At 49.9% G+C, this 26,210-nt stretch overlaps 2 protein-coding genes across 11 annotated transcripts in view; both read right to left on the bottom strand.

Annotated features, from left to right (window-relative positions):
* Nucleotides 1–2,856, bottom strand: part of FBXO21 (F-box protein 21) — a 52,518-nt gene extending 49,662 nt beyond the window's left edge. The window contains exons 1-2 of one of the 2 annotated variants that reach the window (XM_082698988.1): nucleotides 2,545–2,856; nucleotides 1,517–1,652 (exon numbers count right to left, since the gene is read on the bottom strand). In XM_082698988.1, the coding sequence (XP_082555114.1) occupies nucleotides 1,517–1,652; nucleotides 2,545–2,783 (375 nt within the window). In that variant the 5' untranslated portion in view covers nucleotides 2,784–2,856. The remainder of the gene's footprint in view (nucleotides 1–1,516; nucleotides 1,653–2,544) is intronic. The other variant, XM_082698987.1, reaches the window with a different exon arrangement.
* Nucleotides 2,857–21,867: 19,011 nt separating this feature from the next.
* NOS1 (nitric oxide synthase 1) overlaps nucleotides 21,868–26,210 on the bottom strand; it is a gene marked incomplete at its 3' end in the record, with an annotated part of 106,806 nt that continues 102,463 nt past the window's right edge. For 7 of the 9 annotated variants that reach the window (XM_082699760.1, XM_082699761.1, XM_082699764.1 and 4 more), the window contains 4 exons: nucleotides 25,341–25,489; nucleotides 23,858–24,052; nucleotides 23,116–23,234; nucleotides 21,868–22,132 (listed from right to left, as the gene is read on the bottom strand). In XM_082699760.1, coding sequence (XP_082555886.1) covers nucleotides 22,117–22,132; nucleotides 23,116–23,234; nucleotides 23,858–24,052; nucleotides 25,341–25,489 — 479 coding nt within the window. Of the gene's footprint in view, nucleotides 22,133–23,111; nucleotides 23,235–23,857; nucleotides 24,053–25,340; nucleotides 25,490–26,210 lie in introns of those variants that run through there. The other 2 variants (XM_082699765.1, XM_082699767.1) reach the window with 1 other exon arrangement.

Here is a 26,210-nt window from a genome sequence, read left to right as displayed (position 1 = left end):
TCAAAGTCCTTGACATATTTCTAATTAGGCAGTCATACACGGAAAGAGGGAGCTAAGGAAAAAAACACAATAATTCATCATTATTACACAAATACACAGGCTGTTAAAAATGCACACAAAACCAGCTGGACTAGAATTAGAGGATGCAAACTAGTAGGTCACAACCAAGTGCGTCAAAAACATCTAGCACCCAAATATGTGTGTACAGACATTTTGTATCAGTTTTAAAATGTGATATGAATGCTTCTAGCCAGGGCAAGGCTTATCCAGAATAGAACATCAATTCTGTCCACCTTAGTATCAACAAACACTGAGTGCAAAAACTACTTAAAAATAAAATCTTAAAAAAGAAAGGAAGAGAGTAAGAAAAGAGGAATTAATCTTCAGTAAACCAGGGTAGAAAAATAAATCAGGGGTACCTGACTGACTGGCTCACTCAGTAGAGCATGTGACTCTTGACCTCAGAGTCCTGAGTTCAAACTCCACACTGGGCATACAGTTTACTTAAAACAACAAACAAAAAAACCCCAAGCCCCCAAAAATAAATAAATCAGACTGGCTTTACTTCTAGGTCCTCAATCAGAAATAAAGGTATGGGGTGCCTGGGTGGCTCAAGACTGTTAAGCCCTCTGCCTTTGGCTCAGGTCATGATCCCAAGGTCCTGGAATAGAGCCCCACATCAGGCTCCCTGCTCAGTGGGGAGCCTGCTTCTCCCTCTCTCTCTGCCATTCACGATCTGCTTGTGCCCTCTGGTTCTGTCAAATAAATAAATAAAATCTTTTTAAAAATAAATAAATAAATTTAAAATAGTAACGTGAACTATGCCCCAGAATTACGAAAAGTTAAGAATCTTAACCTAATAAACTTCTGAAACACTTTGTGGGAAAACAAAAATAACTACAAAAAAAACATGCATTTCAGCAATAATAAAAAAACATAAAACAAAAAACTTTTCATGGACAATGAATGCAAGATCATTTAACTGAGGGAGTAATAATTCTGATTTGCAGATAGCTTCTAATCCTCTTGTTAACTTAAGAAACAATGCTATTCACTACTGGTTAGTTAGAACCTGCAAAGCCAGAGAAGAAAAACCGTATGAATTTCGTCAACCCTTCTGGGAAAACAACTGGGCAAAAAATCTGTAGTGTTCGATCGCCGGTGATCTCCTAACTCAAGCAGAGGCTGTGAAAAATACGTTTAACCTCCTGGAGGAGAAATAATGCTGATCTGGATTCCCTCTACATTGTGCGGCAGGTCCCTCCCTCCCTCTCCACTCCCCATTCTCTCTCTGGCTTTAGAAAAGTAAAGCTGGCAGGGACAAATGGTTTCGTGTTGTTGGACGGGAGGAAAAGGACACAATGACTCTTGCGGCCATCTAAGTGAGTCAGGGATTGTGAGAGAACTGAAAAAGGAGTATCAGAAAGAGCTAGATGAGCTAATGCCTACAGACCCAGACCCAGACCCAGACTCCACTAGCAGGCAAAAGCGGGGAGCTACATCAACGGATCCTTACGTGCTCTGAAAAGAACCTCTTTGAGAATGAGGCTACAATCTTCCGGGCTTCTAAACCAGCTTTTTGCCGAACTTTATACTCCTCCAACCAATTGACGTAGTCGGTGGGGCTGTAGTGTTTCATAAGGGAAGGCCACCTACAAGGAGAGAAAAACCCTCTCAGCTTAACAGAGACTCAAAGGCAGACACAGGAATCAAAGGCAGCCTTGAGAAACAGGGCAAGCACTATGGTTTAGTGGCACCAGCGGCCCCGGCGGTGGCCCTAGTTCAAATCTCCACCCGGCACGCAGCTCGCTGCGTGACCTTGGCGTAGCAGTAGGAATGGCTCTGTCTTCACTCCCCATCAGTAAAATGGGGACAGCTGCAACAACAATAACAGGGACCACAAGGGCTGCTAACACTGATCGCGCGCCTCCCAAGGGCCAGGCCCTGCGTAAATGCTCCTTACACATCATCTCATTTAATAACCACAGTGAAAGGTAGGTCTGATGATCACCGTAGAAAGTCCATGAATGAGGCTCAAAAGAAAAGGGAAGTCGCTAACCTCCCCACCAAGGTCATAAGGCAAGTGTGCCACGGCCAGATTTATCCAGGGTCCCCACACCGAAATCTGTGCTCTCGGTCCGCAACCCGGGAATGCCGCGTCCGCTTCCTCCAAGGGCTGTTAGGATCACGGCATCGCCAGATCCATGTAAACATTTTAGCTCGGAGTCGGGCACAAAGAAGCGCGCAGGATGGATCCGCGGCGATCCTAATCGTCGTCACCCTCTATGGCGGGCCCCGGCTGCCGGGCGCTTCCCGATGCGAATTTGGGCAGCGGCGGGTCCGCGCGGCGTGGACCTCAGGGGCCCGGGGAGCCGGCGGCCTGGAGGCCTTTGTCTGTCGGTCCGCGGGCAGGGGTCCGGGGGTGGCCTCCGGGAAGGGGGTCCGCGCGCGGGCTGGGAGGCGGCGGCGCTGGCCGGCCAGGCCCGGACCCCGGGGGCGCGGGGCGGGGGCGCGGGCGGCGGGGTGGCGGGGCGGCGGGCTCACCTCACCCGGAACTGCTCCTTCCACACCTTCCCGCTACTCTGGCACAGCTCGCGCAGCCGCCGGCAGGTGCTGGAGACGCGGCCGATGTCGGCGGCCGTCAGCGAACCGCTGCACAGGATGTACTCCAGCACCTCGCCGGGCAGGTTGACTAGGCAGCTGAGGCCCGCCGCCTCCGGCGCGGCCTCCTCCGCCAGCGCCGGCACCACCTCCATAGCGCTGTCGACCACTGCTGCCGCCATCTTGTCCGCGTACCTGGGCCCGTCGCGCGCGCGCGCGCCAGGGCGCCCCTTTCGCCCCGCCCACCCGCCTCGAGGGGCGGGCATACGGATCGCTCCGCCCACGCCCGTGGCCACACCCTCTCGACCAGAGCTGCTGGCTGTGGGCTGCGGGCTGCGGGCTGCGGGTTATAGCCCGCGGAGGGAAACCCTATCTTGTCAACTGCGCGGTGGGTCCCGCAGCGGCGAACCGGGGTGTGGAGGGGACGGGTGGGGGGTTGAGGGGGTCATAGCAACTTCCATCTTGTGTGTCCGGAGCGCTTCCTGTGCATGAGCTCAGCGGTCCTTCCCAATAACCCCAACAATTCTTACCTCCCCGAGTTACACATGGGGAAACTGAGGCTCAGGGAGCTAAAGGGCCTTGCTCAGAATCCCGTGTACTAGATGATGTTAATTCAGAGCCACTTGAGTTCTGCTTGACTGTGCTCTAAACCAGTATGCTGTAATAACCAGTAATTTAATATTCTTGAGTGGGTGCTGCGCCAAGCGTTTTTCATTTCTTTCTCCTCTAGTAGAACCCTCTCTGTTGGATTCTGTAATTAAACCTATTCTACGAATAAGGAAACCAAGGCTCATAAAGGTGGAAGTCTCTGGTTCAGAGTCACAGATACAGAAAATGATAGAGCCTGGCTTTGAACCCTTAAAGCAGGAATTACCATCCAGGTAATTCAGTGCCTGCACCAATACTACTACTACTACTAATTATTATTATTAGAAGCATGCAGGATGGATCAGCAGCGATTCTATTATTATAATAATATTTATTAAATATACAAAATCATTAAACATAATTATCATTATAATTGTTATTATTAAATATTTATAATATACAATGTATATAATACATATATGTTTATTATTAATAAATATGAAGTAAATATTTTTAACCGGAGCCCTGTGTTGTGTGCTTTGGGGATACAGATGTGAGTAAGATGGTGCCCTTGCCCACGGGAGCTCAAAGTCCAGTTGGGGTCAGGGTCTGCTGTCAGTACAGGGAGGCTCACTTACTGCCCTCAGAAATGAATCTGAAATTCCTGGGGCACCTGGGTGGTTCAGTGGTTTAAAGCCTCTGCTTCGGCTCAGGTCATGATCCCGGCTGGGATCAAGCCCCATGTTGGGCTCTCTGCTCAGCAGGGAGCCTGCTTCCTCCTCTCTCTCTCTGCCTGCCTCTCTGCCTACTTGTGATCTCTGTCTGTCAAATAAATAAATAAAATCTTAAAAAAAAAAAAAAAGAAATGAATCTGAAATTCCTTACATTGTTGCAAAGGGATAGTCCCCAGTTTACCTCTCCTTATCTATTTGAAGTCATTCTTTCCTTCACTAGTCACACCCCAGCCAGCCTGGTCTCTTTCCTTCCTCTTCTGGCCTTCACATGTATGCCTGGAATATATTTTGTGCTAAAATGACCTCCTCCTAGCTACTTCTCCTCTTCCTCCAGGGCTTGGTTTAACCTCTCCCGATGACCTCCTTTCCCTCAGCGCAGCCCCGCTGCCCCAGATAGGATTCCTTCCCAGCACTTTTCAGTCTTGTCATTACTTACTGAATTAACATTTAACTGTTCCACCTTCGTCTTTCCTGCTAGATCAAAAGCAACTTTAGCATCAGGACTGTATTTGATTCACGGGTGGGTGTCCCGTGATTTGGCTCAGGCCCCCTACATAGCAGATTCTCAATAATTAATTACCTGTTATTTGCAATTGTCCAACCAGCTATTTAGCTAGAGCAGGTCAGACTTTCTGAGGGAAAGCCTCTCATCTGTAAAATGGGGATATTAAGAAGAATGCTGGCCTCCTGGGATGGTCATGAGAATTCAGTGAGTACATTGACGTAAAGTGCATAGCACAGAGGCCTGACACAGGGAAAGTGCTGGGTAAAAAGGTGTCATGGGGGAATCGGGAGATACTGCTTCATGGGTACAGGTTTTATTTTGGAGAGATGGCAATATTTTTGGAACTAGATGGAGGAGGTGGTTGCACAACATTGTGAATGTACTAAATGCCACTGAATCGTTCATTTTTTTTTTAAGATTTTATTTATTTATTTGACAGAGAGAAATCACAAGTAGATGGAGAGGCAGGCAGAGAGAGAGAGAGAGGGAAGCAGGCTCTCCGCCGCCGAGCAGAGAGCCCGATGCGGGACTCGATCCCAGGACTCTGAGATCATGACCTGAGCCGAAGGCAGCGGCTTAACCCACTGAGCCACCCAGGCGCCCCTGAATCGTTCATTTTTAAATGTTTAATTTTAGGAGCACCTGGCAGGCTTAGTCAGAAGAGTGTGGGACTCTTGATCTCTGGGTTGTGGGTTTGAGCCTTGTATTGGGCATAGAGCTCACTTAAAAAAAAAAAAAAATGAACCAGGGCACCTGGGTGGCTCAGTGAACAGTTAAAGCCTCTGCCTCAGGTTGTGATCCCAGGGTCCTGGGATCCAGCCCCACATCGGGTTCTCTGCTCAGTGGGGAGCCTGCTTCCCCCTCCCTCTGCTGCCTTTCTGCCTGCCTGTGATCTCTGTCTGTCAAATAAATAAATAAAATATATTTTTAAAAGATTTTATTTATTTAATGACAGAGAGAGAGAGATCACAATAAAATATTTTTTTAAAAAAAGAACTAAAACATTTAATTGGATGTTGTGTGAATTTCAGCTCCATAAATTTGTTCAAAAGGGCATTGCAGCTTGCATTAGTCTGCTAGCACACCATAACAAAGCAGCCCAGATTGGCTTGACAGAAATTTATCTCTCCACAGTTCTAGAGGCTAGAAGCTTGAGATCGGGTGCAGGCAGGGTTAGGGTCTTCTGAGGCTGGTCTCCATGGCTTGTAGATGGCCACCTTCCCCACATGGCCCTCCCTGTGTCCGCATCTCCTCTTAGAAGGACACCAGTCCTCTTAGATTACAGGGCCACCCTGATGACTTTAAAGACCCTCTCTTTATTAATTTAAGTGGTTTTATTATTATTATTTTAAAGTCATCTCTACACACAACATGGGGCTTGAACTCACAACCCTGAGATCAAGAGTCGTGTGCTCTATCTACCAAGCCAGCCAGGTGCCCCAAAGATACAGTCATACTCTGAGGTCTTAAGGGGTTAGAGCTTCAACGTAGGAGTCTGGGGGTAGGAACGCTGCATCTGTTGCTGCTATCACAGTCATGAAAATAGAGAGGTTTAGAGCAGCGTCTGGAGTGTGGCAAATCTGGGACAGAATCTGGGCCTTCCCTCCTGAAAATCCAGTGGCAGAGGTGGACAGTGTTCACCAAGCCTCTTCGGGAAATGCGGGGTCCTCACCTTCTCCTGGTTCTCCCTCTGGGTGGCTGCTGTTGGGGGGATGGGAGGAAGAGGGGTGCCTTGGGACCTCAGTCCCAGCCCCCTCCTTTCACTCTCTCACCCTGTCCACACCTTGAGTGATGATCCAAACCTACTTCGAATGTTCACACTCTCTCTGTAGCCCAGTTCACTCCTCTGAGATCTAGACGTGCTATCCTACCTGCTCACCTGACATCCCCTTTGGGTCCCTAAAACTCACTGTGTCCAGGAGAAAACACACAACCTCCAGAAACTTCACTTGTCCTCTCCCAGTGGCTCCTGCCTTAGGAACGGCTGGCCATCCATCCATTTCTGCAAAACTAGAACTAGTGTGACTTTCCTTGGCGCCTCCTTCTCCCTCACCATCTACATCTGAATGCCCAATAGAGGTTAATTTCTCCACGCCTTGCTTTCCTCCTCTATAAAACGGGGATAACAACAGATCTTCCTATTAAATGAAACAGTGTTTATTTGTCAGTTACTTTGGGCCTCATAACAAATAAACCCCAACACCCAACAGCATAAAACAACCTTGTTTTTATGCTTTTGATTTTGTGGACCAGGAACGGGGAAGGTCTTTGCTGGGCAGCTCTGAATTGGAATGGGGCTGTGGTTCCAGATTCCATGCTCTCAAACACTGAGTGTACTTACCTCGGTCAGATCCTACAGTGCTTGAAAAAGGAGTTGGGATCTTAAGTGTGCTGAGAAGCCCTCTCCATACTCAAATGCCCAAACAGAGGTTGTGTTCTCTCTGCCTGTTTCTTTGAGAAAACTTTTTTGCTTCTTTTTTTGTTTTTGTTTGCTTTTGGAATACGGAAGCAATCTTCTTCTCTAAAAGATCACTCCTAATTGTTATCAATCTGTCTCTTTCTGTTTCCTTAGCCACGGTCCCCATCCATGTCCCCGGCATGGCTCCTGAATGTTCCCTGGGCTTTCTCCCTGGCTCAGAGAATGTGAAATCAGCCCCAATAACACTCAGACTTTGGTAACCAAAGTTTTCAGCCCCTTAGGTGGAAGGCAGACCCCAGATTTGCACAGGTGATTGGAAAGCTGTTCTCATGGACAACTACTGTTTCCTCATCAATGCCACCCAGACCCTCCTTCTTCCTATTGCTTTTATTTATTTATTTATTTAAGTATGCTTCACAGCCAAGTGCAGAGCCCAATGCGGGGCTCGATCCCACCACCCTGAGATCAAGACCTGAGCTGAGATCAAGAGTCGGATGCTTAACCAACTGAGCCACCCAGGCGCCCCTACTTTTTCCCATTTCTGATCAAAGATGACCAAGATGTCGTCAGGGAGAAAAAATTAAAACCTCCTAAAAACCCAGAAAAACCTCTCCACAATTCTAGAAAAGAATAGTTTTATTGGTGAAGCATTAAACTAGATTTGAGGCACAGCACAGGAAATCTGCTAACAAGATTACAAAGACGAGAGAAATCCCCCCTTTTCATATACAGCCAAATACTGACTGCATCCCACACATGCTCTCGAGATTAATGCTAACTTATCCTCATGTGGAAGGACCTGATCGCGTCTTTCCTAGTTCATCCTAAACTCACTTGGTAACTGCGGTACACATTGTGCTAGCTAATTGCCTTTGTCTCAAGGAAATAATAAAACTTCTCATCTCAACCAGCTTGGAATGCGTTGCTTAGGCTAAACCCTCCACTGCCCCAGGGAGTTAAGGACATGAGCTTCCTTGGTATTTACATTTCAAAGAGATGTTTCTCAGGCCTCTAAGGAAAACATTCCTGGGTTGTACTACTGGCAAGAGGCTTGATGGGCGCTTAAAAAAAGATTTGCAGGGAAGTCTGGGTGGCTCAGTCAGTGAAGCACCTGCCTTTGTCTCAGGTCCTGGGATTGAGCCCCACATCGAGCTCCCTCTGCCCCTCACCCTGCTCACGCTCCCTCTCTCGCTCTCTCTCTCAAATGAATAAAATCATATTTTAAAAAAGAAAAGAAAATGTGATGCTAAGTGAAAGAACCGAGCCACGAAAGGAAACTATTGTATGATCCCTCTTACACGAAACATCTTGAACAGGTAAATTCATAGAATTGGAAAGTAGATCAGTGGGAGGGCTGAGAGGGAGGAGGCAATGGGGAGTTACTGCTTAATGGTTATAGAGTTTCTGTTTAGGGTGATTGAAATGTTCTGGATGTTCTAGAAGTAGATCCTGGCGATAGTTCTACACCATAGTCCTTTATTTTTTTTAAGGTTGTTTTGTTTTGTTTTGTTTTGTTTTTTGAGAGAGAGAGAGAGAGAGAGAAAGTGCATGGGAGCAGGGGTGAGCAGAGGGAGAGGGAGAGAATGCCGAGCGGATTCCCCACTGAGCATGGAACCCCATGCAGGGCTCAGTCTCATGACTCTGAAATCAGGACCTGAGCTGAAACCATGATTTGGAGGCTCAACTTACTGAGCCACCCAGGCGCCCCCACCATTGTCCTTTATACCACTGGATTGTATACTTAAAAATAGCTAAATGGGGGGTGCCTGGGTGGCTCAGTGGGCTAAACCTCTGCCTTCAGCTCAGGTCATGATCCCAGGGTCCTGGGATCGAGCCCCGCATTGGGCTCTCTGCTCAGCAGGGAGCCTGCTTCCTCCTCTCTCTCTCTCTGCCTGCCTCTCTGCCTACTTGTGATCTCTGTCTGTCAAATAAATAAATAAAATCTTTTAAAAAAATAGCTAAAGGGTAAACTTTCTGCTACATACAGTTAACCATATTGAAAAAACAGCAAAAGATCTACATACATATCAAAGACACAGAGGAAAGGCACATAGTTTCTCCAGGAAACGCTCTAAGAAGGGAAAAAGGGGATGAGTCTCCTTCTGTTTGGGCAACAGGGAAATTTATAAATTTCACAATTTATCTTGTAGTACCCTCTTACCAAACTGCTGACTAATTGTATTGGACAGAGAGCCGATCCCCACACCCAAAATTCCTGCTTAAAATTACCTAACACAAGTCTAAATCCTAGACCAATTCCCTCTGGCCCCTCTCCCCTGACACCCCAGGTCCCCCCCAGGGTGCCCTCTCCCTGCTCCAGCAAGCAATAAACCCATCTTTATCAGTTACCAGCATACAGTCTGGTTATTTTTGGCTAGAGGGTTTCAAGATCTCTCTCCCAAGAGAGCTCTCTGCCCTAACTAGAGAGACCACTCCCACGACATCTTCAATGGCATCACAATAAATACACAGACTCTTTCTCTTCTGGTCCATCTCCCCAGACCCTGTCCCTCCTGAGGGCCTTTGCTAATTCTGTTCTCTTTTATCCTCGAGGGCTGGCTTTCCAGGTCCTGACTCAGCATTTAGATGGTCTAACTCAAGCTCTGTGTCCGTAGAAACACACATTGGGGGAGCGTGCCCTCAAGGGGTCCCCTTCCATTCATTAAACACTTCCAAATTGTCATAGTACGCACACTGGTGTGATTATTGGGTTCACTCACTGGCTCAGGCAGGGTTCCGCGGGGCCTGAAGCTTACACTGTCTGGAGGCCCTATTTCAGAAAAGAAAGGCATACAGATGAACTCATAAGTGAACAGGGGTGCATTTGGGTAGAATGAGAGAAGAAGGAAGCTTAAAAGGATCTTTCTTTTATTTATTTATTTTTTAAATTTTTTTTAAAGATTTTATTTATTTATTTGACAGACAGAGATCACAAGTAGGCAGAGAGGCAGGCAGAGAGAGAGGAGGAAGCAGGCTCCCTGCTGAGCAGAGAGCCCGATGCGGGGCTCAATCCCAGGACCCTGAGACCATGACCTGAGCCGAAAGCAGAGGCTTTAACCCACTGAGCCACCCAGGCGCCCCTGAAAGGATCTTTCTAAGTAAGGAGACCCCGGAGTTAAGCTTCATCGGCAACACGGGAAACACACCCCTTCCTGTAAAATGATGCCCTTCATGATAGCAGGGCCTCTATCCGATTTTCCTAGGGTATGTGAGAGGGTGTCACCCTATCCTACAGACATTTCTTCAGACCAAAGAGCCCCCCTACCCCCCCAAGCATGCTTAACCTGCTCCCTTAGGCCACCTCAGTCACGGGGGTGATGAGACCTTCCTCAACCGCCTTCTTTCTGTAAACTCTCCGTCACTCCGCTGTTTTTCTCCAAAATTTCTTATCACCATCTATCATTAGGACATACTCCTTCAAAAATAATTACTGTCTTGGGGCGCCTGGGTGGCTCAGTTCTTAAGTGTCTGCCTGTGGCTCAGGTCAGGGCCCCAGGGTCCTGGGATGGAGCCCCCCACTGGGTTTCCTGCTCTGCAGGAAGCCTGCTTCTCCCTCTCCCATTTCTCCTGCTCGTGTTCCCTCTCTCGCTGTCTCTCTCTCTCTTTGTCAAATAAATAAATAAAATCTTAATAAAAAAATTTACTGTCTCTCTCCTTCCAACAGAATGTGAGTCCTCTTGGTTGACCCGCGGTGTCTACAAAAGGGCTCAACCCATAATAGGTCTTCATTATATTTCTGGTGGAGAAGGGGTTCACCTTGTAAATGCAAATCAATTGAGCTGGTTGTAAATTGCACAGGGGAGGGGGGTGGCGCACCGGGGTGGCTCAGTGGGTTAAGCCTCTGCCTTCTGCTTGGATCATGATCTCAGGGTCCTGGGATCGAGATCTGCATCGGGCTCTCTGCTCAGCGGGGAGCCTGCTTCCCCACGATCTCTCTCTGCCTACTTGTGATTTCTCTCTCGGTCAAATAAATAAATAAAATCTTAATAAATAAATAAATAAATTGCACAGGGGGAGGGGAGAATGAATGTGACTCTGGAGGGTCAGAGGGCAGCCAATGGTAGGCTGAGTAACAGCCCCCAAACACATCCACATTCTCACAATCCCGGAGCCTCTGATGGTACTAGGAGTCGTGTGCTTTCTTCCAACACCACCAAGCAATCCTCCAACATTAGCGGGGTATCCTACAATTCAACCCAGTTCCGACACTGTCTACCTGGATACAGCGTCAGACCCCACAAGTTCAGGGCTCAGAAGGGCCAGACTGCCCCCCTCCCCCACTTCAGCCCATACTTAGAAGTGGCGGTTGTTGCCTGTGGTTCTGATTGGCTGCAGAAGTTTCCAGGACCCCTTCACCAGTTTGATTGATTTCCTGGAATGATTCACAGAACTCAGAAACATTTCACTTCCTAGATTGCTGGCTTCTTAGAAAAAGATGGAACTCGGGAACAGTTCGATGGATGAGAGGCATGAGGCAAGGTTTGGGAAAGAGGCCTTAGAGCTTCCATGCCTTTGTTTTTTTTCCTTCCATCTTTTTGGGCACAGAGCTGTCCCCAAAGCCCCAGGAGCTCGCCAACGCAGATGCTTCCGCATCCTGTCCTTTTGGGTTCTCATGGAGGCTTCCGTTACAAAGGCCGGACTGATTGACTCATCAACCATTGGCAATGGATTCCACCTGCAGCTGCCTCCTGGCTCTGCAGGTCAGGAAAGGTGGGATGAAAAGGAAAGTTCCAGCCCTTTGATCATGGGGTTGGTTCTCCTGGCAACCAGCCCCATCCCCAGGTGCTTTCCATAAGTCAATCCATTCACCTAAACTCAGATGTGGTGAATGCGGTTTGTTAGGAACAAGGAGAATTTATCGCTCTTATCATATTAAGAAATTCCAAGGACTGGGGTGCCTGGGTGGCTCAGTCGGTTAAACCTCTGCCTTTGGCTTGGGTCATGATTGCAGGGTCCTGGGATAGAGCCCCGCATCGGGCTCTCTGCTCAGCGGGGAGCCTGCTTCCTCTTCTCTCTCTGCCTGCCTCTCTGCCTACCTGTGATCTCTGTCAGATAAATAAAATCTTAAAAAAAAAAAAAAAGAAATTCCAAGGATTTTAGGAAATCTGTGCAGACCGCTAATGTATTTTTTCTTTTTTAAAAAATGTATTTCTTTTTTTAAAAAGATTTTATTTATTTATTTGACAGACAGAGATCACAAGTAGGCAGAAAGAGAGAGAGGAGGAAGCAGGCTCTCCGCGGAGCAGACACCCCGATGCGGGGCTCGATCTCAGGATCCTGGGATCATGACCTGAGCCGAAGGCAGAGGCTTTAACCCACTGAGCCACCGAGGCACCCCTGTATTTCTTATTATAAATCACAGTACCACAGTTTCCTTACATGGCAAAAGGGACTTTGTAGTCGTAATTAGGTGAGGAATCTTGAGATGGGAAAATTTTCCTGTGCAGCCTGGATAGGCCCAGTGTAATCACAAAAGTCCTTAGAAGAGGGGACAGGAGGGTCAGAGGCAGAAAGAGAAGGTTGACAAGGAAGGCAGAGGTGGAAGTGAAGCTGGTCATAAGCCAAAGAATTCAGGGAGCAGGGCTCCTGGGAGGCTCTGCCTTCTGGGTTAAGCCTCTGCCTTCTGCTCAGGTCATGGTCCCTACATCTGGCTCTCTGCTCAGCGGCGAGCCTGCTTCCCCCTCTCTCTGCCTGCCTCTCTGCCTACTTGTGATCTCTCTCTCTGTCAAATAAATAAATAAAATCTTAAGAAACAAAGAAAAAGAATGTGGGATCTTCTAGAAGCTGGAAGAGGCAAGGAAGGGGATTCTCCCCTAGAGCAGGGGCGAGAATCAGAAACTAACGCATATTAAACACACGCGTTGTATCAGTTTTCCATTGCTGCTGTAACAAATTACCACAATTTACTGGCTTAAAACAGCTCAAAGTTATGATCTCCCTGCGCTGGGTGTCAGAAGTCTCTGATGGGTTTTGTGAAGTTAAAATAAAGCGGACAGCAGAACCGGGACCCCCAGCAGCATGACCCCAACCTCTGCTGCAGCGATGCGGTACGCCAGGGACATGATGTGCTTGCTTGTTACTCAGAGTTCAGTGGCAAGAGGTAACAAATATATGGAGGCAGATAAAACATGCGCGTGTGCACACACACACAGCTATTGCACACCAATACCTACATGCCAAGCGATGGGTACAGACAGCTGAAAATGGTTGAATCCAACCATTAGCAAGAGAAGTGGGATTGGCCTTGGAAGGGAGGGGGTGGGCTTTCCAGTTAAGTGGAGTAGCAAAAATACAGAAGGGAAGTAAAAGCTACCTTTAGAACCATCGGGGTGAACCTGCAGACTGGACGTTGGCCTGGAGGCGTGGAGGACAAGGTCATTGAGAAGGCTGCCTGCCTCGGCCAGAGCATGCGCTGAATGCTGGTGGGAGGGGTTAGCCCTCCTCCCCTGGTCCCTGGTGGCACTGATTGCCTCGTGGAAAAAGCATGACGGTTAAAAGAGATATTTCAAGAGGGCAATCTCGGGGCAGTGTGTGTTTTTCAAGGAAAGTGAAGCCACCAGCTTGAAGGAAAAAGGAACAGGTGTCTCTCTCTCCCCACAGATTCGCCGGCAGCTTTTCTGCTAATAACTGCATTTCCATTAGCCACTCTTTTCAAAGCCTTCACACCCAAACTGATTCAATTACTGCCTACTGTTTGATCGAATAGGACCCCTTGTATTTATGGGGGTGTGTGTCTCAGAGCCTTTCCTGTGCTTCGTGTCTTTCCCCCCACCACTTCCCTGGGAGACCAGAAATGGGAGCAGACGAAAGAAGGGTTCATATCGAAAGATTTCAAATTCTTGGAAACTGTAAGGAAAAGCAAAGAGACCAAGGCTTCTAATATCAGCTCCGAGTTCTGGCGGAGGGAAAGACTGAGAGGCAGAGAGACCAAGAGACGGGTCACCCCTGTCCCCCCCACCCCCACCATCCTCAAGTCAAGCAGTACAGAAAGATTTGTTTTTGTTTTATTTTTAAATCACTTCACTAATTACTCAGGCTTAATTGTCTGTTATTTGATTAACTTAATCTTATTTTCCTCCAGAGGCCATTGCTAAAGTGATTTCCTTTTAGTGATGTGGGTTCCAAGCTCTCTATCAATCCACTGATTGTAAATTTTTTTCCCTGCTTTTGTTCTCCTGGTGATTTTGCCAAAGGTACAGTGAGGAAAAAAAAAAAAAAAGGTGCATTTTTACTATTTAACTGATGGTGAGGCCCCTATTCTATATTGACTCCTAGCCACTCAAAAATCCGTTCTTTCCCCTCCCCCACTGGTTTTCCACCCTTTCTTTGGATTTGTGGTTGGGAAGGTTCTTTTTTGGTGTAAACTGGGATTCCCCCCCACCACCTGGTTGCCAGGCAACAGGAGCCACCCCAATCAGATGCATAAAAGTGTTAAATTGTTCCGGCCACCTCTGGAGGCTTGGCCTGTTGAAAATCCGGTGCAGGTGGGTGGTGGGGGGGGAGGTGCTGGTTAAAATGTCCGAAGTCGGACTTTATCCCCAGTGAGCACTAATGGGCAGCTAGAGGGAGAAGCCCAGGAATTGGCTTTTAAAATTAGAGTCTTCTGTGATGACAAGTTGTCTTAGGGGCCTAAGGATCCCAGGGCTGAATAGCAAATGGCAAATTAGATCAAGAGGGAGCTGTTTGAGCTTCAAGGAGAGAGAAAAGCGGAGAACATTCGAAGCTAGAGGTTAGTTTATTTACTCGTATTTACTCATATATACTTCTATCCTGTTCTATGTGTGTTGAATTAAATGAATATTAATTCATTTAATCCTGTTGCAATGCAATGAAGTTGAAACAATCACAGGCTACTTGATAGTGAAGAAAGGAAGATACAGAGAGGTTGAGTAACTCCTCCCACGTTGCACAGCGAGGAAGTGGAGGAGCCAGGACTTGAACTTCAGCAGTCTGGGACTCTTAGCAGCAGCCCCAGGAAGTGGTGAGGAAGTGGAGTTGAGTTGAGTTGGACAGTCTGGGTTCGAATTCTACCTCTAACATGTACTAGTTATGTTCACCTTGTACAGACTCTGCTTGATCTCCTTGTGCCTCAGTTTCCCAAGTTTTAAATTGGAGATTGGGTAATGATTTAGTAAGTTAAATTAGAGATTGAGTAATTTAAATTAGTTAAATTTGAGATTGAGTAATGATACCTAAGTAGTCCCATGAAGACTGGCATTTTTTTTTTAAAGATTGTTTTTATTTATTTGACAGAGAGAGATGCAGCAAGAGAGGGAACACAAGCAGGGGGAGTAGGAGAGGGAGAAGCAGGCTTCCTGCTGAGCAGGGAGCCTGATGCAGGACTCAATCCCAACAGTCTGGCATCATGACCTGAGCTGAAGGCAGACACTTAACCACTAAGCCACCCAGGAGCCCCTGAAGACTGGCATTTAGTCACTCTTAGACATTATTTAAGTTAACTTCCATGGCGCAGGATATAGCAGGAGACTGACGGGGTTCTCTCATTCTACCCCATCTCTGACCCGCCTCTCACATTTGACCTTGGGCCAGAGGCTCAGGGATGGGGTGGAGGAGGCAGGAACCATACACGGGGAACGTCTGACGTTGGGTAAATTATTTTGTAACTTCAAAGGCTATCTGGTGGTTTGTGCTTTTTGGCCAGGAAATAGGTGTGAATGTCAAAATGGTCACAGCGTCCAAATGGCCATGTCCAGAAGGGCATGACAAAGCCCTGGGGGTGCCCAGCCCCTAGCTGATCCTTTTGTACTCACCACCCTGTCAGGGCATTTGGGGTCAGCTCCTCTTCATCTGTCCTGCCAGTGCTTTTGAGGCCAGCTAGGAATTAAGTTTTAGAGTCCTCAGGGTTGTGTAGATAGGAAGGCAGGACTGGGGAAAAAGATGGTACAGTTTCTCTGGGGCCCATTCAATGGATGCAGCCGTTATGGGGACAAAGGTGCTGCAGGCAGGATGGAGAGGAAGCTGAGATGCTCCACTGGGGTCCCGAGGACTCAGGAACCATTCCCCAGCTGCTGGGAGCACCCTCAGCAATAAGCCCTTTGGGGATGACTTCTGATGCAGAGAGCGGGCTGGTCCAGGGCTGAATAATGGAGGGCTATGACACCCAGCCTTCTGGCCCCAAATCATGGACAGTTCTGGAAGGTCACCTTCAGAAACCCCTCAAGGTTGGCTGACATTTCTACTGCAACAATATGGCGGCTCAGCCTCTCCCTACCCCTCCTTCCCAAGACCACTTCCCAATCAATTTCCACCACCTGGCTCAGGGCGGGCTTCCTGGGGGCCCCTGACTGGCGACAGTGGGCACAGGTGAGAGAAATTCCCACCAAAGCAAATGACAGAACACAGCCAGTGAAGTCAACTCCACTTTTTAATATTTTAACCATAATGCAAACAGGCATAAGTAGACTTTTGTTGAATTCCATCGAGTTAGAAGAGGAGGACAAGGCAGAAGGAGAGCATGCGGTGAACACAGCTTGGACAACCTCGCGAGGAGCGTGGGGCGGGTGACGGTCCTTGGAGGAAGGTGCTGGAGTGCACGGGACACTGGGCGGACATTAGCAGCATCGAGAGCTCAGAGGTAGGGGGACGTCCGAATTTCTGACTCTGCGTGTGTGTGTGTGTGTGTGTGTGTGTTGACATGTGACAGCTGCTCTGCCCACCTCCCCACCTCCTCAGCCCCAAATGGAAACCCACTGGCACAGCAAGGAGGAATGGCCAACTGCGTTCTCCTTCTCTCTCTCTCTCCCTTCTGGGAAATCACTGCTGAGCCCAGAGTGGATCCTACGATCACAAATAGCACAACACAAGGAAAACAGAGCAAGGCGGGGTGCACGGCATCGGGTCTCCATGGGTCATAATTAGAGCGATGCCAAGGGCACAGCATCTTACCAAAATGGAACTGTCATCCTTTCCGTCTTGGGAGGAAATTTGGGAAACAACATTTTCATCATCCCCAGCCCCTGAAACCTTCTCCAATAACAGAAACACAGCTGTCACCCGAGGGCTGCTCTGCTGATACCAGAGGGTCCAGGATCGAAAGGCCTGGGGCAGCCAGGATAGATTCTTTTGCTCCCAGGGGACATGTCACAGTGGTGGGGGTGCGGTGGGGAGGGACTGCTGCTGGCTGCTGGTGGGTGGAGGCCAGAGATGTCCCCAGAACAGCCTCCACCACAAAGAATTCTCCAGCCCCAAATACCAATAGTGCTGAGGTTGGCTGACCCTAGACCGGAGCCGAGTCTGGGCACTTGGACATCCTGGAGTCATTTTCTAGAAGACTATGGAAAGCAGCATCTGCAGGCAGCTTTGTTCCTCCCTGCCAGGAACACCTCATTAAGAACAGTCTCTGTCCTGGACCAGACAGACACGCCTTGCTTGTTCAGAGCTATTCAGATCTTCCAGGACAAAACACACTCAAAAACAAACTAAGGCATGTTGACCCCAGACCTCCTCCCTTGCACGACTGCACGTGGCTCTGCCAAACAGTAATCAAGGAGAGCCCCAAGACCCATGTTCCAGGGTGAGAGTTAACCTAGGTCCCCATGCAGGTCATCTTTTGGGAAGAGGCAGCCTTTGTCACCTGAGGTGGGGACTGGGAGTGGATTGAGGACAGGGAACATATGATAGAAAGGGCAGAGACCAGGCTGGTGTCAGCCCCAAAGGATTAGATTCAGGTTCATGGAGACCATCTGTGTTGAGTTCCGGGGGTGGGGTGGGGGAGCAGGGATTCTCAGATCTGTCTTCCTCCATCCTTTCATTCTTGAGCCAAACAGGACATTTGGATGCACGAAACTTTACAAGGGTTGGGGAACATCAAGGTGTATGGATAAGCCCTATAGGACGCCCAGATGAAGATTTCTTTCTCCTTGTCACCTGTAGGCCATCTCAGATTACCTTGCCAATTCAGACGGAAGGCTTTGTGGGTTAGGTGGGCACAGTGACATGCTGGAGGTCAAGGCAGTGGAGATGCAAATATACAAGGTAACGGTTGGCTTCACACAGAAGCTTAACCCCATAGTTTTCCCAACGGCATGAATGGCCAGAGCTCCAGGGGTGAACCGGCCCAGACATCTGGCTCGCTCATCTTGGCAGAGGGACGGTTTGCCAGTGATCTGGGTCAGAAAAATCTCACTTGTTTTGGACTTAGGGCAAAACCTGACCTCCTTTTGGAAGTCTAAAGCAGGTGGCTGTTGAGAATGTGCTTGGCAAGAAAATCCTTTGTTCTAAGGCCAATGTCTAGTTGGCCTGGGGTCAGTTTTCTTTCCGTGCATCTAGGCCTGGCTGGACTTGGAAGGATGCACCCTGTTGGCTCAGGGAGAAGCTGGCTTATCATATCAACAACAGCAAACTCCTCTTTCCCTCCAGGCTGTTTGGTGCCTCCCCCCTCCCCCCGGACTTTCCTTTCTTAGCCTAGAGATAAGACTTCTGACTTTCTCCTCCCCAGCAGCGAGGTCTTCAAGTCCTGATTTAATAACTGCGGCTGGTTCAACAGACCAGCTGTCCACGTCCACACTCTGTCCTGCAGCCGGAACATTCTTTCCCAAGCCCAAGTCCAATGACTTTATTTTTTCCATTTGAAAAACATTCCCAGGGATGCCCTGCCGCCTTCCAATTAATCTAAATTCCTGGACATGCGCTCTTCTGTCCCTAACACCTGCTCCCGGCTCACCTGCTCAGCATCTGGCTCAGCACCTTCCAAAGCTGTGCCAGAAGCAAAGTGCTCCCTTCTGTGCCCTTCCTCTCACGCTTCCTCCTTCCTGGAAATCTGATCTCCCCAAACCTGCGGTGGGATCCACTCATTTCTCAAACCCCAGACATTTATATCCAGTCTAAGAGTTGTGTGTCTACATACCGAGATTCTCATTGCCTACAAACCAAAACTGTTCTGGGCTCTGTATTCTCCCTTGTACCTTCTGCATAGTTATTAGTGAAGTGGAAAAATGAAATTTGAAAGCTTCAATGGGCCAGGTACCATAAGTGGTTGTTTTATGGGCATTATCTCATTTAACTCACTTTGCTATATAAGTGGATATATAGACTCAGAAAGGGTACATCACCAGCCCAGGGCTGTCCGTGGAAACGGGGGAGGGGGAAGAGTTAGCATTGGAACTCAGGCTGCTTACAAAGGCTCCATTTTGGTGGGTGTGAAGCATTTCCCTGAACCGAAGGATAGCTGGCTGTCTCCCTGTCTCCCTCCATAGAAATCATGCGGGAAAAGACTCCTCCGCTCAGGGAGTTTAATTAGCTCTGCTTCTTTCCTAACACAAGGTGCTGGCTCTGGATTCACAGTGATGAATGGGGGGGGGGGGCATAGCCATGTCAGCTTCTGCGGAGGGGGAGGTCTCCTTACTCCTGGCCAAGCTCCCTTTTGTTAAATGGGGTTGGAGCCACTGCAGGGCAGTCCAAGGTCTGTAATCTAGGTAACTCCCAAATGCCCAATCAATCTTACTTTTCTGCTCACCTATTGTGAAACCAAATTTTGCACCTGGGTTTGGGCTACTGGGACCGAAATAAAAAACTACCACAAGAGGGCAGCATTTACCCACCCTGCATCAGAGCCAAACCCTAAATCAGGACTCCACACTCTACCTCTTCATAGGCTCCTTACAGGGAGGTTTTTCGGAACAGGGAGTCTGGCAAATGAGAGAAACACATCAGGCCAGCCTCCAGTCTTCTAGCAGGGAGTCCTGAGGCAGCCAGCGTTGGGTGTTGAAAGGCATTTCTTTTAAAAACAAAAATCTTTCTTGGGAAGAAAGGATGCACTCCGATTCTGGGATCACTGCTTTGGACTCCTGGGTGCAAGGAGATGATGCTTCCATCTGCGAGCCTGCTACTGGAGGGGAGGGGTGCATGACGGAGGTGCCCGGCACACAGGAAGTGCACAGGAGCACTCTTCGGGGATGGAAAAGCGCTCACAGGCAGAGCTTGTCTGGAGAGGGAAGCACGGATACGTTCCTCCCCGAGTGAGGCTGGACACTGCAGTTCAGGGTCTGGGGAGCAAGGGCCGTCTTAGCAAGTGTCTCTAAAGGGCTCAAAAGGGTTGAAAGAAAGCCCCCGTGGGGGAAGCTACTAGGAGCCAGAATCGTGTATAAAATGGGCGTCTGGAGTTCCAGATTGGCAGAGTGGGGTAGCACGCTGAGTGCCCGGGCTTGGTCTCCTTGCCATGGAAGCCCCAGCCAGAGGAAACAGGATTAAAGGAAGGCTGGGAGGTGGTAACTGGAGGCAGCCCAGCTCCGCATGCAGGGGGATGGGACCCCAGAGGGAGGGGGGCTGCCGTGGAGGGTGGAGAAAGGCGAGGGCCAGTGTGCCTTTTGCCTTTAAGAATCTCGGAGGTTGTCCCTTCCTGAGGACATCTCTTTGGCACTCCACGTCCTAAGGCTCTTCCAGAAAGGGCCAGGACTTTCTCTTTGGCAGGCTCCCCAAACAGCATCAAGAAATACCGGGCGACTGGGTGGCTCAGTTGGTTAAGCCGCTGCCTTTGGCATAGGTCATGATCTCAAGGTCCTGGGATCGAGTCCCGCATCGGGCTCTCTGCTCAGCAGGGAGCCTGCTTCCCTCCCTCTCTCTCTCTGCCTGCCTCTCCATCTACTTGTGATTTCTCTCTGTCAAATAAATAAATAAAATCTTAAAAAAAAAAAAAAAAAAAAAAAAAAAGAAATACCCATTGTACCCTACAGAAAGGCGGAGCTCTCTCTCTGGGCAACAAAACATAAAACAACAAAACAGAACAGCCCACCCGCAGAAGGCTTCCCCTCCAACCTGGGCCGGCCCCTCCAGCAATTTCTTGGCTCTCTCCAGGCCTTCCACTGATTTTGAGCACTTGCGGGGGGCGGGGGCTCCCAGCCCATTCATCCTGATGGTGGGCACAGCACTTTACCTCCTAGGGTTGGGGGAGGGGGGAAACTAAACTGACCCTGATTCCCACTGAAGATTGTGTTGCCCACTTTTGATCGGAGTCAAGGTTCATTTCTTTGGCAAAATTATTTTGTCAGGCTAGGAACTTGGGAGATTGCTTTTAGAAGGCCAGGAGTATGAGGGCCAGGCCATGCCCTGTGGTGGTCCTGGGGAGGAAGCCGCGTGATGCCTCATGATGTCTTCCCTCTCACATTTATCTGCTTTAAGGGCCTTCTGTGATTTCCTTCCCGGGGTGGAAGGGCCAGCCCTATTTGGGGCAATAAAAAAATAGCAGTGATATTCTTCCTTGAAACTGTTTCCAGTCTCTACCACTCTAAAGGCTGATCTATTCAATCTTTTTTCACTTCATAAATTATAAAAGGAAACTGAGGACAAGGAACTTGCCCAAAGTCACCCGGTGGCAAAGACGGGATGATTCTTACTTCCCCATACTCCCTGGGACATTACTTCCCCCTCTTGTGGATGAGATGGTCCGGGGAGGGCCAAATCAGGTGATCCTGTCTGGGGTGGGGGGTTGGGCTGGGGAGGAGGTGTGTTTAATCCACAAGACGGGTTAGTTTCCCAGGGAGGGCTCCACTAACTGGGACCAGAATCTAAATGCAACCGATTCTGTGAGCCCCTTTTTAACGGAGCACCCCCCCTTAATCATCACACTTGCTTCCCCCTGCCCTGTGTAACCAGGACAATGAGGGTACCTCCCAGTGTTTCAGGGATGTGAGCATAGACAGAAATTACGGACGTGTGGAGAACCAGGGCACGGTTCTTGGCACTGAAAGTCTGCAGGCCACACGCTGCCACAGGCAAGGGGGACAGACGGAGACCCAGGCCTGTCCCACATGTGCATGCATGTGCACACACACACACACAGACACACACACACACACACACACACGACCAGGACGTCATCATAAAAAAGGACAAGGGGGGGCTTCAGCAGCAGAGAGACTGGCTCAGAAGACCCTCCTGACCAGTCCCTGGAGCCTCTCCGGGGGAACCCCAGAGCCACGGCCACGTTCCAGTGATGTCATGCGCCGGGGATCTGCCCTCCTCGGGAAGAGAGGGAGGGGGAAACAGTTTTGTAAGAGCCACTGTGGATTATAAAGGCATTGCATTGTAGCAGGACAACTCAAGGAGAAAACCCAAGAGGGCCAAGGAAACCACCGAGGGGCAAGGACCCAGAAGAGGAAAAACCACAGCGACAGGACGAGAGGGACAGCGGGGGCCACGCGGGGTCCCGGAGGGAAGGTTCAGCAGTGTCCACGCTTAGAAAACCTGCAGCCGCTCCGCGGGGGTGCACGGGACAGCCCCCCCCCGCCATCCGTCTGTGCAAGAGGATCCAGTTAGGAGCTGAAAACCCTGTGGGAAGACAGGGCGGGGAGGGGGTGGGCAGTTAGTGTCCTGGAGGCAGAGCTGAGCTGTTTCCTTACAGAGCCACAGAAAAGCCACTAAGCTCTGGGTTTCACTGTTCCTTCCTCTGCAGGCTCCCCGCCTCAGACAGCACCTGACCCCTAGCTGGGCTCGTCTTGAATGAACGGATGAACTAATGAAGGAATGAAAGAGTGCTTGCTCACCAACACACCCGGCCAGAAAGAGGGGCAAAGAAAGGGGCTTTCCGACAGCCAAAGGGGTTGGAATCTGGAAGGTGAGAAAGCGAGCCTACGGGACAGAACGTATGTTTTGTATGCAGACGGAAAATAATGAGGCTGTTGAGAAATGGGATGTCTTCCCTATGCCACCAAAAATGAGACAACCCAGTTCCTACCTAATTTAACATAAAGGGCACCCGGCGGTGGTTTGCAGGCGGTCTGTGGGCAGGCGTGGGTGAGTGCCACTTCCGACCCGGTTGAGAGGTCCCAGCCTTAAGGGGAGGTTTAACTAGTGAGACTCAGTCCAGTTTTGTGGTGCCTCAGACTGTTCCCAGCAATTTCTAGAGGACCAGTGAGGTTGTCAAAATAATACCGGTTGGGATCTGCATGGATGAGAACAGACTGCGCAATTTGGGGGGTGCGGGAGGTGCTGTAAAAAGGCTGGGAGCAGCGGCTGGGGATACATCTTCCTGAAGACTGGAGACGTCATTCCACTAGGGGGCGCCCCAGGCAGACTCAGGGATCAGAAGCCAGGGCTCAGAATCCCCTGGAGGGCCCCTTAAAAACATCAACCACGGTTCTCACTCCAGAGTTTTAGAGTCAGCAGGTCTGGAGCGGCCTGTGAATTTGCATTTGTAGCACACCTTCCACTGTGGGAAAGCCAGGGCAAACAAAGACAGACATCCCCCAGCCATCAGCACTGGGAAAAGAGGGCTCTGCCCGCCCCTCTCCCCAGGGATGGAGCCAGCTTACTCATCAGTGTCTTTTTTGCTCTCCTCAATGAAGGCAATGGATTCAGATCTAAGGCGGTTGGTCACTTCATATGTTCGCAGGGTGACCCCGAAAATATCCTCATGGTACCGGTTGTCATCCTGGGGGACAGAAATAGCCTTCAAATGCCAGCCAAAGGCAGGAGAGGGACAGACACACTGACAACCTGGAATGGAATGTCCTTGAAAAAGATGGGTTCTAAACAAACAGAGAGCCAGAGCCCCCTGGAAGACCTCTTTATTCCCAGACTGTGCTTCATAAGACCCCATGCCCTAACCCTCCAGGGCTTGGGGTCTCACCAGCCCAGGGTGGCAAAAAACATTTCAGTTCACATCCGAACTGGCACAGCTTGGACAAACCTTTTTGTGCAGTGCTCAACCTGGACAACTGCACAGGACAGTGCTGCAGCTTAGTTCTGGGGGCAGGTAGGGTCGGTTTAGGAAGTTTTCTATCCAGTTACCCAGTGGTCCACCCACCTGTTATTTTCACACACCACAGCCCCCATCCATATTTAATACATGCACCTGCACACCCAACACCCAGTCCTCCTCCTTCTCTCTCATCTGTGGTTGGGGACCACGGGTATCCTTTACCTCGAGCCATAAATGGGAGAATGGGAGCAGGTGGGGATGTCATCATGGCGCCTCTAATCACTGAGACAGGTGGGGTGAGGAAGAGGAGACAGGAACCGGATGCTGAGAAAGGGATCCAAGAGGCCACTCACCCTCAGTCTGCTGATGAACACACCCGCATCCTCCGCTGAGAGTTTCCCCTGCTGGGTCATGATGCGCTGGATGGCTTTGAGGACATCAGCGGCCATGGTGACGTCCCCGCAGACATAGATGTGGCCCCCTTGCTCCTGCAGGGCTCGGTACACCGGTTCTGCTAGCTGTTCCTGCAGGATGTCCTGCACGTACTTCTGCAGGGGGCAGCAAGAGCTGTGAGAAGGAGCTGGATCCTGGGCAGCAGCACACTACCCGCCCCCGGGACAGCAGAGCCTGACATAGGTGACCCAGGGGAGCAGGAGGATCGAGGAAGAGAGGGAAAGCTGATCTGAGCCTGTGTGAGTGAGCTGCCCCTGTGCTGGAGCTCAGCAGGGCTGAGGACCCTCGAAAGGGTCATGCGGAACGCGCCCCAGAGCCATAACCCAGCGGGGCATAAGGTGGGTTCACAATCTACCCACTCCCTCTCCGATGGCCAAAGGTCCCCCGCAGGGTGTTGACCCCTGTACTCTGATAGATGCTGGCTTCAGCCTATGCTGGGGTGCCAGAGAGGCAAGACAGCAGGAGATGGGGGAGGCGAGGGGCTCTCAGCTTTCACCTGTGCAAAGCCTGCTGCTGTACAACAGCTGGAGTAGAAGGTGGGCTAAGAGAAAGTGGGGTAGGCACGGGGGGGGGGGTGTCCAAATCAGCCTCTGGGGGATTTGCCCTATCTGTTCAGGATGCCTTTCACTTGTCTAGGAAACTCCCCCGAGGTTGGCACAGCTGTCCTGCTTGTAAAGACACTGGGGCACTTCCACACCAGCTACCAAAGAGCCCCTGCCCACCCGCTGACAGCCCACCCCACCCCAGCTCTCCCGGCCCCTTTCCTGGGACCCCTCTGGATCTCCCCCAGATCCAGGAGGAGCACGCTCCAGCCCCACGGCCTGTGTCCGTATTTTGACTTTGTGCCTCTTGGGGACTGTTACCTTTTTTTTTTTTAGTTCGTATTTTAAAAATATTTGTATTTTGGTAAGATACGGAAATCATTTCATGTACCATTCAACCATTTTCAAGTGAACAATTTAGTGGCATTTCGTGCACCACTATCTTGTGCAACCAGCGTCCTATCTGGTCCTAGAACCTAGAACTTATTCATCACCCCCAAAGGAAATTCTGTACCTAGGAGCAGTCATTCCCATTCCCCTGTCGCCACAGCCGCTGGTAACCCCAGATCTGCTCTCCGTCTCTACGGAGTCGGCTGTTCTGGATAGTTCACATAAGTGGCATCCTATAATATGGGCCACTAGATATTTTAAACTGATATTTCTATGCTCCTGCTTCCTGAAACACAGAGAGACGCCCCAGAGGAGAATTCAGACTAGGTGAGGGGGTGCCCAGGGGGGTGGGAGCGCATGCGCGTACAAGCATGCGTGCGCATGCGCGTATCTGGGGCTGCGGGGCAGGGACAGTGCACGGCCCGGGGACAGTGCACGGGCCAGAAGTTACCTTTGGTTTGTCTGGCTCTCGGGAGTAGGCCGTGTAAAGTTCTCGGAAGACCCCCTTGTTCTTGGCCTGCAGAGTCTCCTCCCTGTAGATGTGGTCTGTCTTGGATTGCCGGCACCCGAACACCAGGACCATGGGGCAGGGGCTCATTCCTGAGGACCAGAAAGATCTCACGTTGCTCATACCTCCTCAGATGCCCGATTTGCGGGGGTGGGTGGCTGGTGGAGCCAGGAGAGGGCGCTGGGAACCTTCATGCGTGCCACAGGGATAGAGCACACGAACCCTGGGACAAGTGGGGTCTATGTATTTGCACACATGTACACCCACGTCTACACGCGCATGCACCTGCTCACACCGAGCAAAGTCGGTGAAGGGTGAAGGGTGTTCAGATTTTAGCAGACCTCCTTTCTCTGGGTCTCAATCCCTCCTGCTGCCCCAATGGCTACTTAGCAGCCCACCCCCCACTACTGGGTCATGCTGAAAGACCAGACCATGGAGCCAGGTTCAAATTCCAGCTCTGTCTGACGAGGAGAACTTGGCTTTCTATGTGCCCATTTCCGCAGGTACAGAGCGCAAGTTATCACAGCATCTACCTGCTAGGGTTACTCTGAGACCTAAAACATTAGAACCCAGTGAATATACAGTGACTCCTTCATCGATGTTAGCTATTCTGCCAGAATGACTGCTCCATGGGGTAGCTTTTTTTTTTTTCTCTTGCTGTGTGTCTGTCTTGTCTAGTGCTGTCCCTTGACACCTACACCGATGCTTGGCATTTATTAGCCGCTCAACAAATCCCTGGCCAATGCACACCTCAGCTGTGGGTTTCCTTCTCTCTCTTCCCGAAGCTGATCTGCTGTGTCTCTCACACAGCAA

This window comes from Mustela nivalis (assembly GCF_964662115.1).
Source record: "Mustela nivalis genome assembly, chromosome: 14".
Taxonomy (NCBI): domain Eukaryota; kingdom Metazoa; phylum Chordata; class Mammalia; order Carnivora; family Mustelidae; genus Mustela; species Mustela nivalis.
The sequence above is the reverse complement of the archived record's forward strand: the minus strand, read 5'-3'. Positions and strand labels throughout refer to the sequence as shown.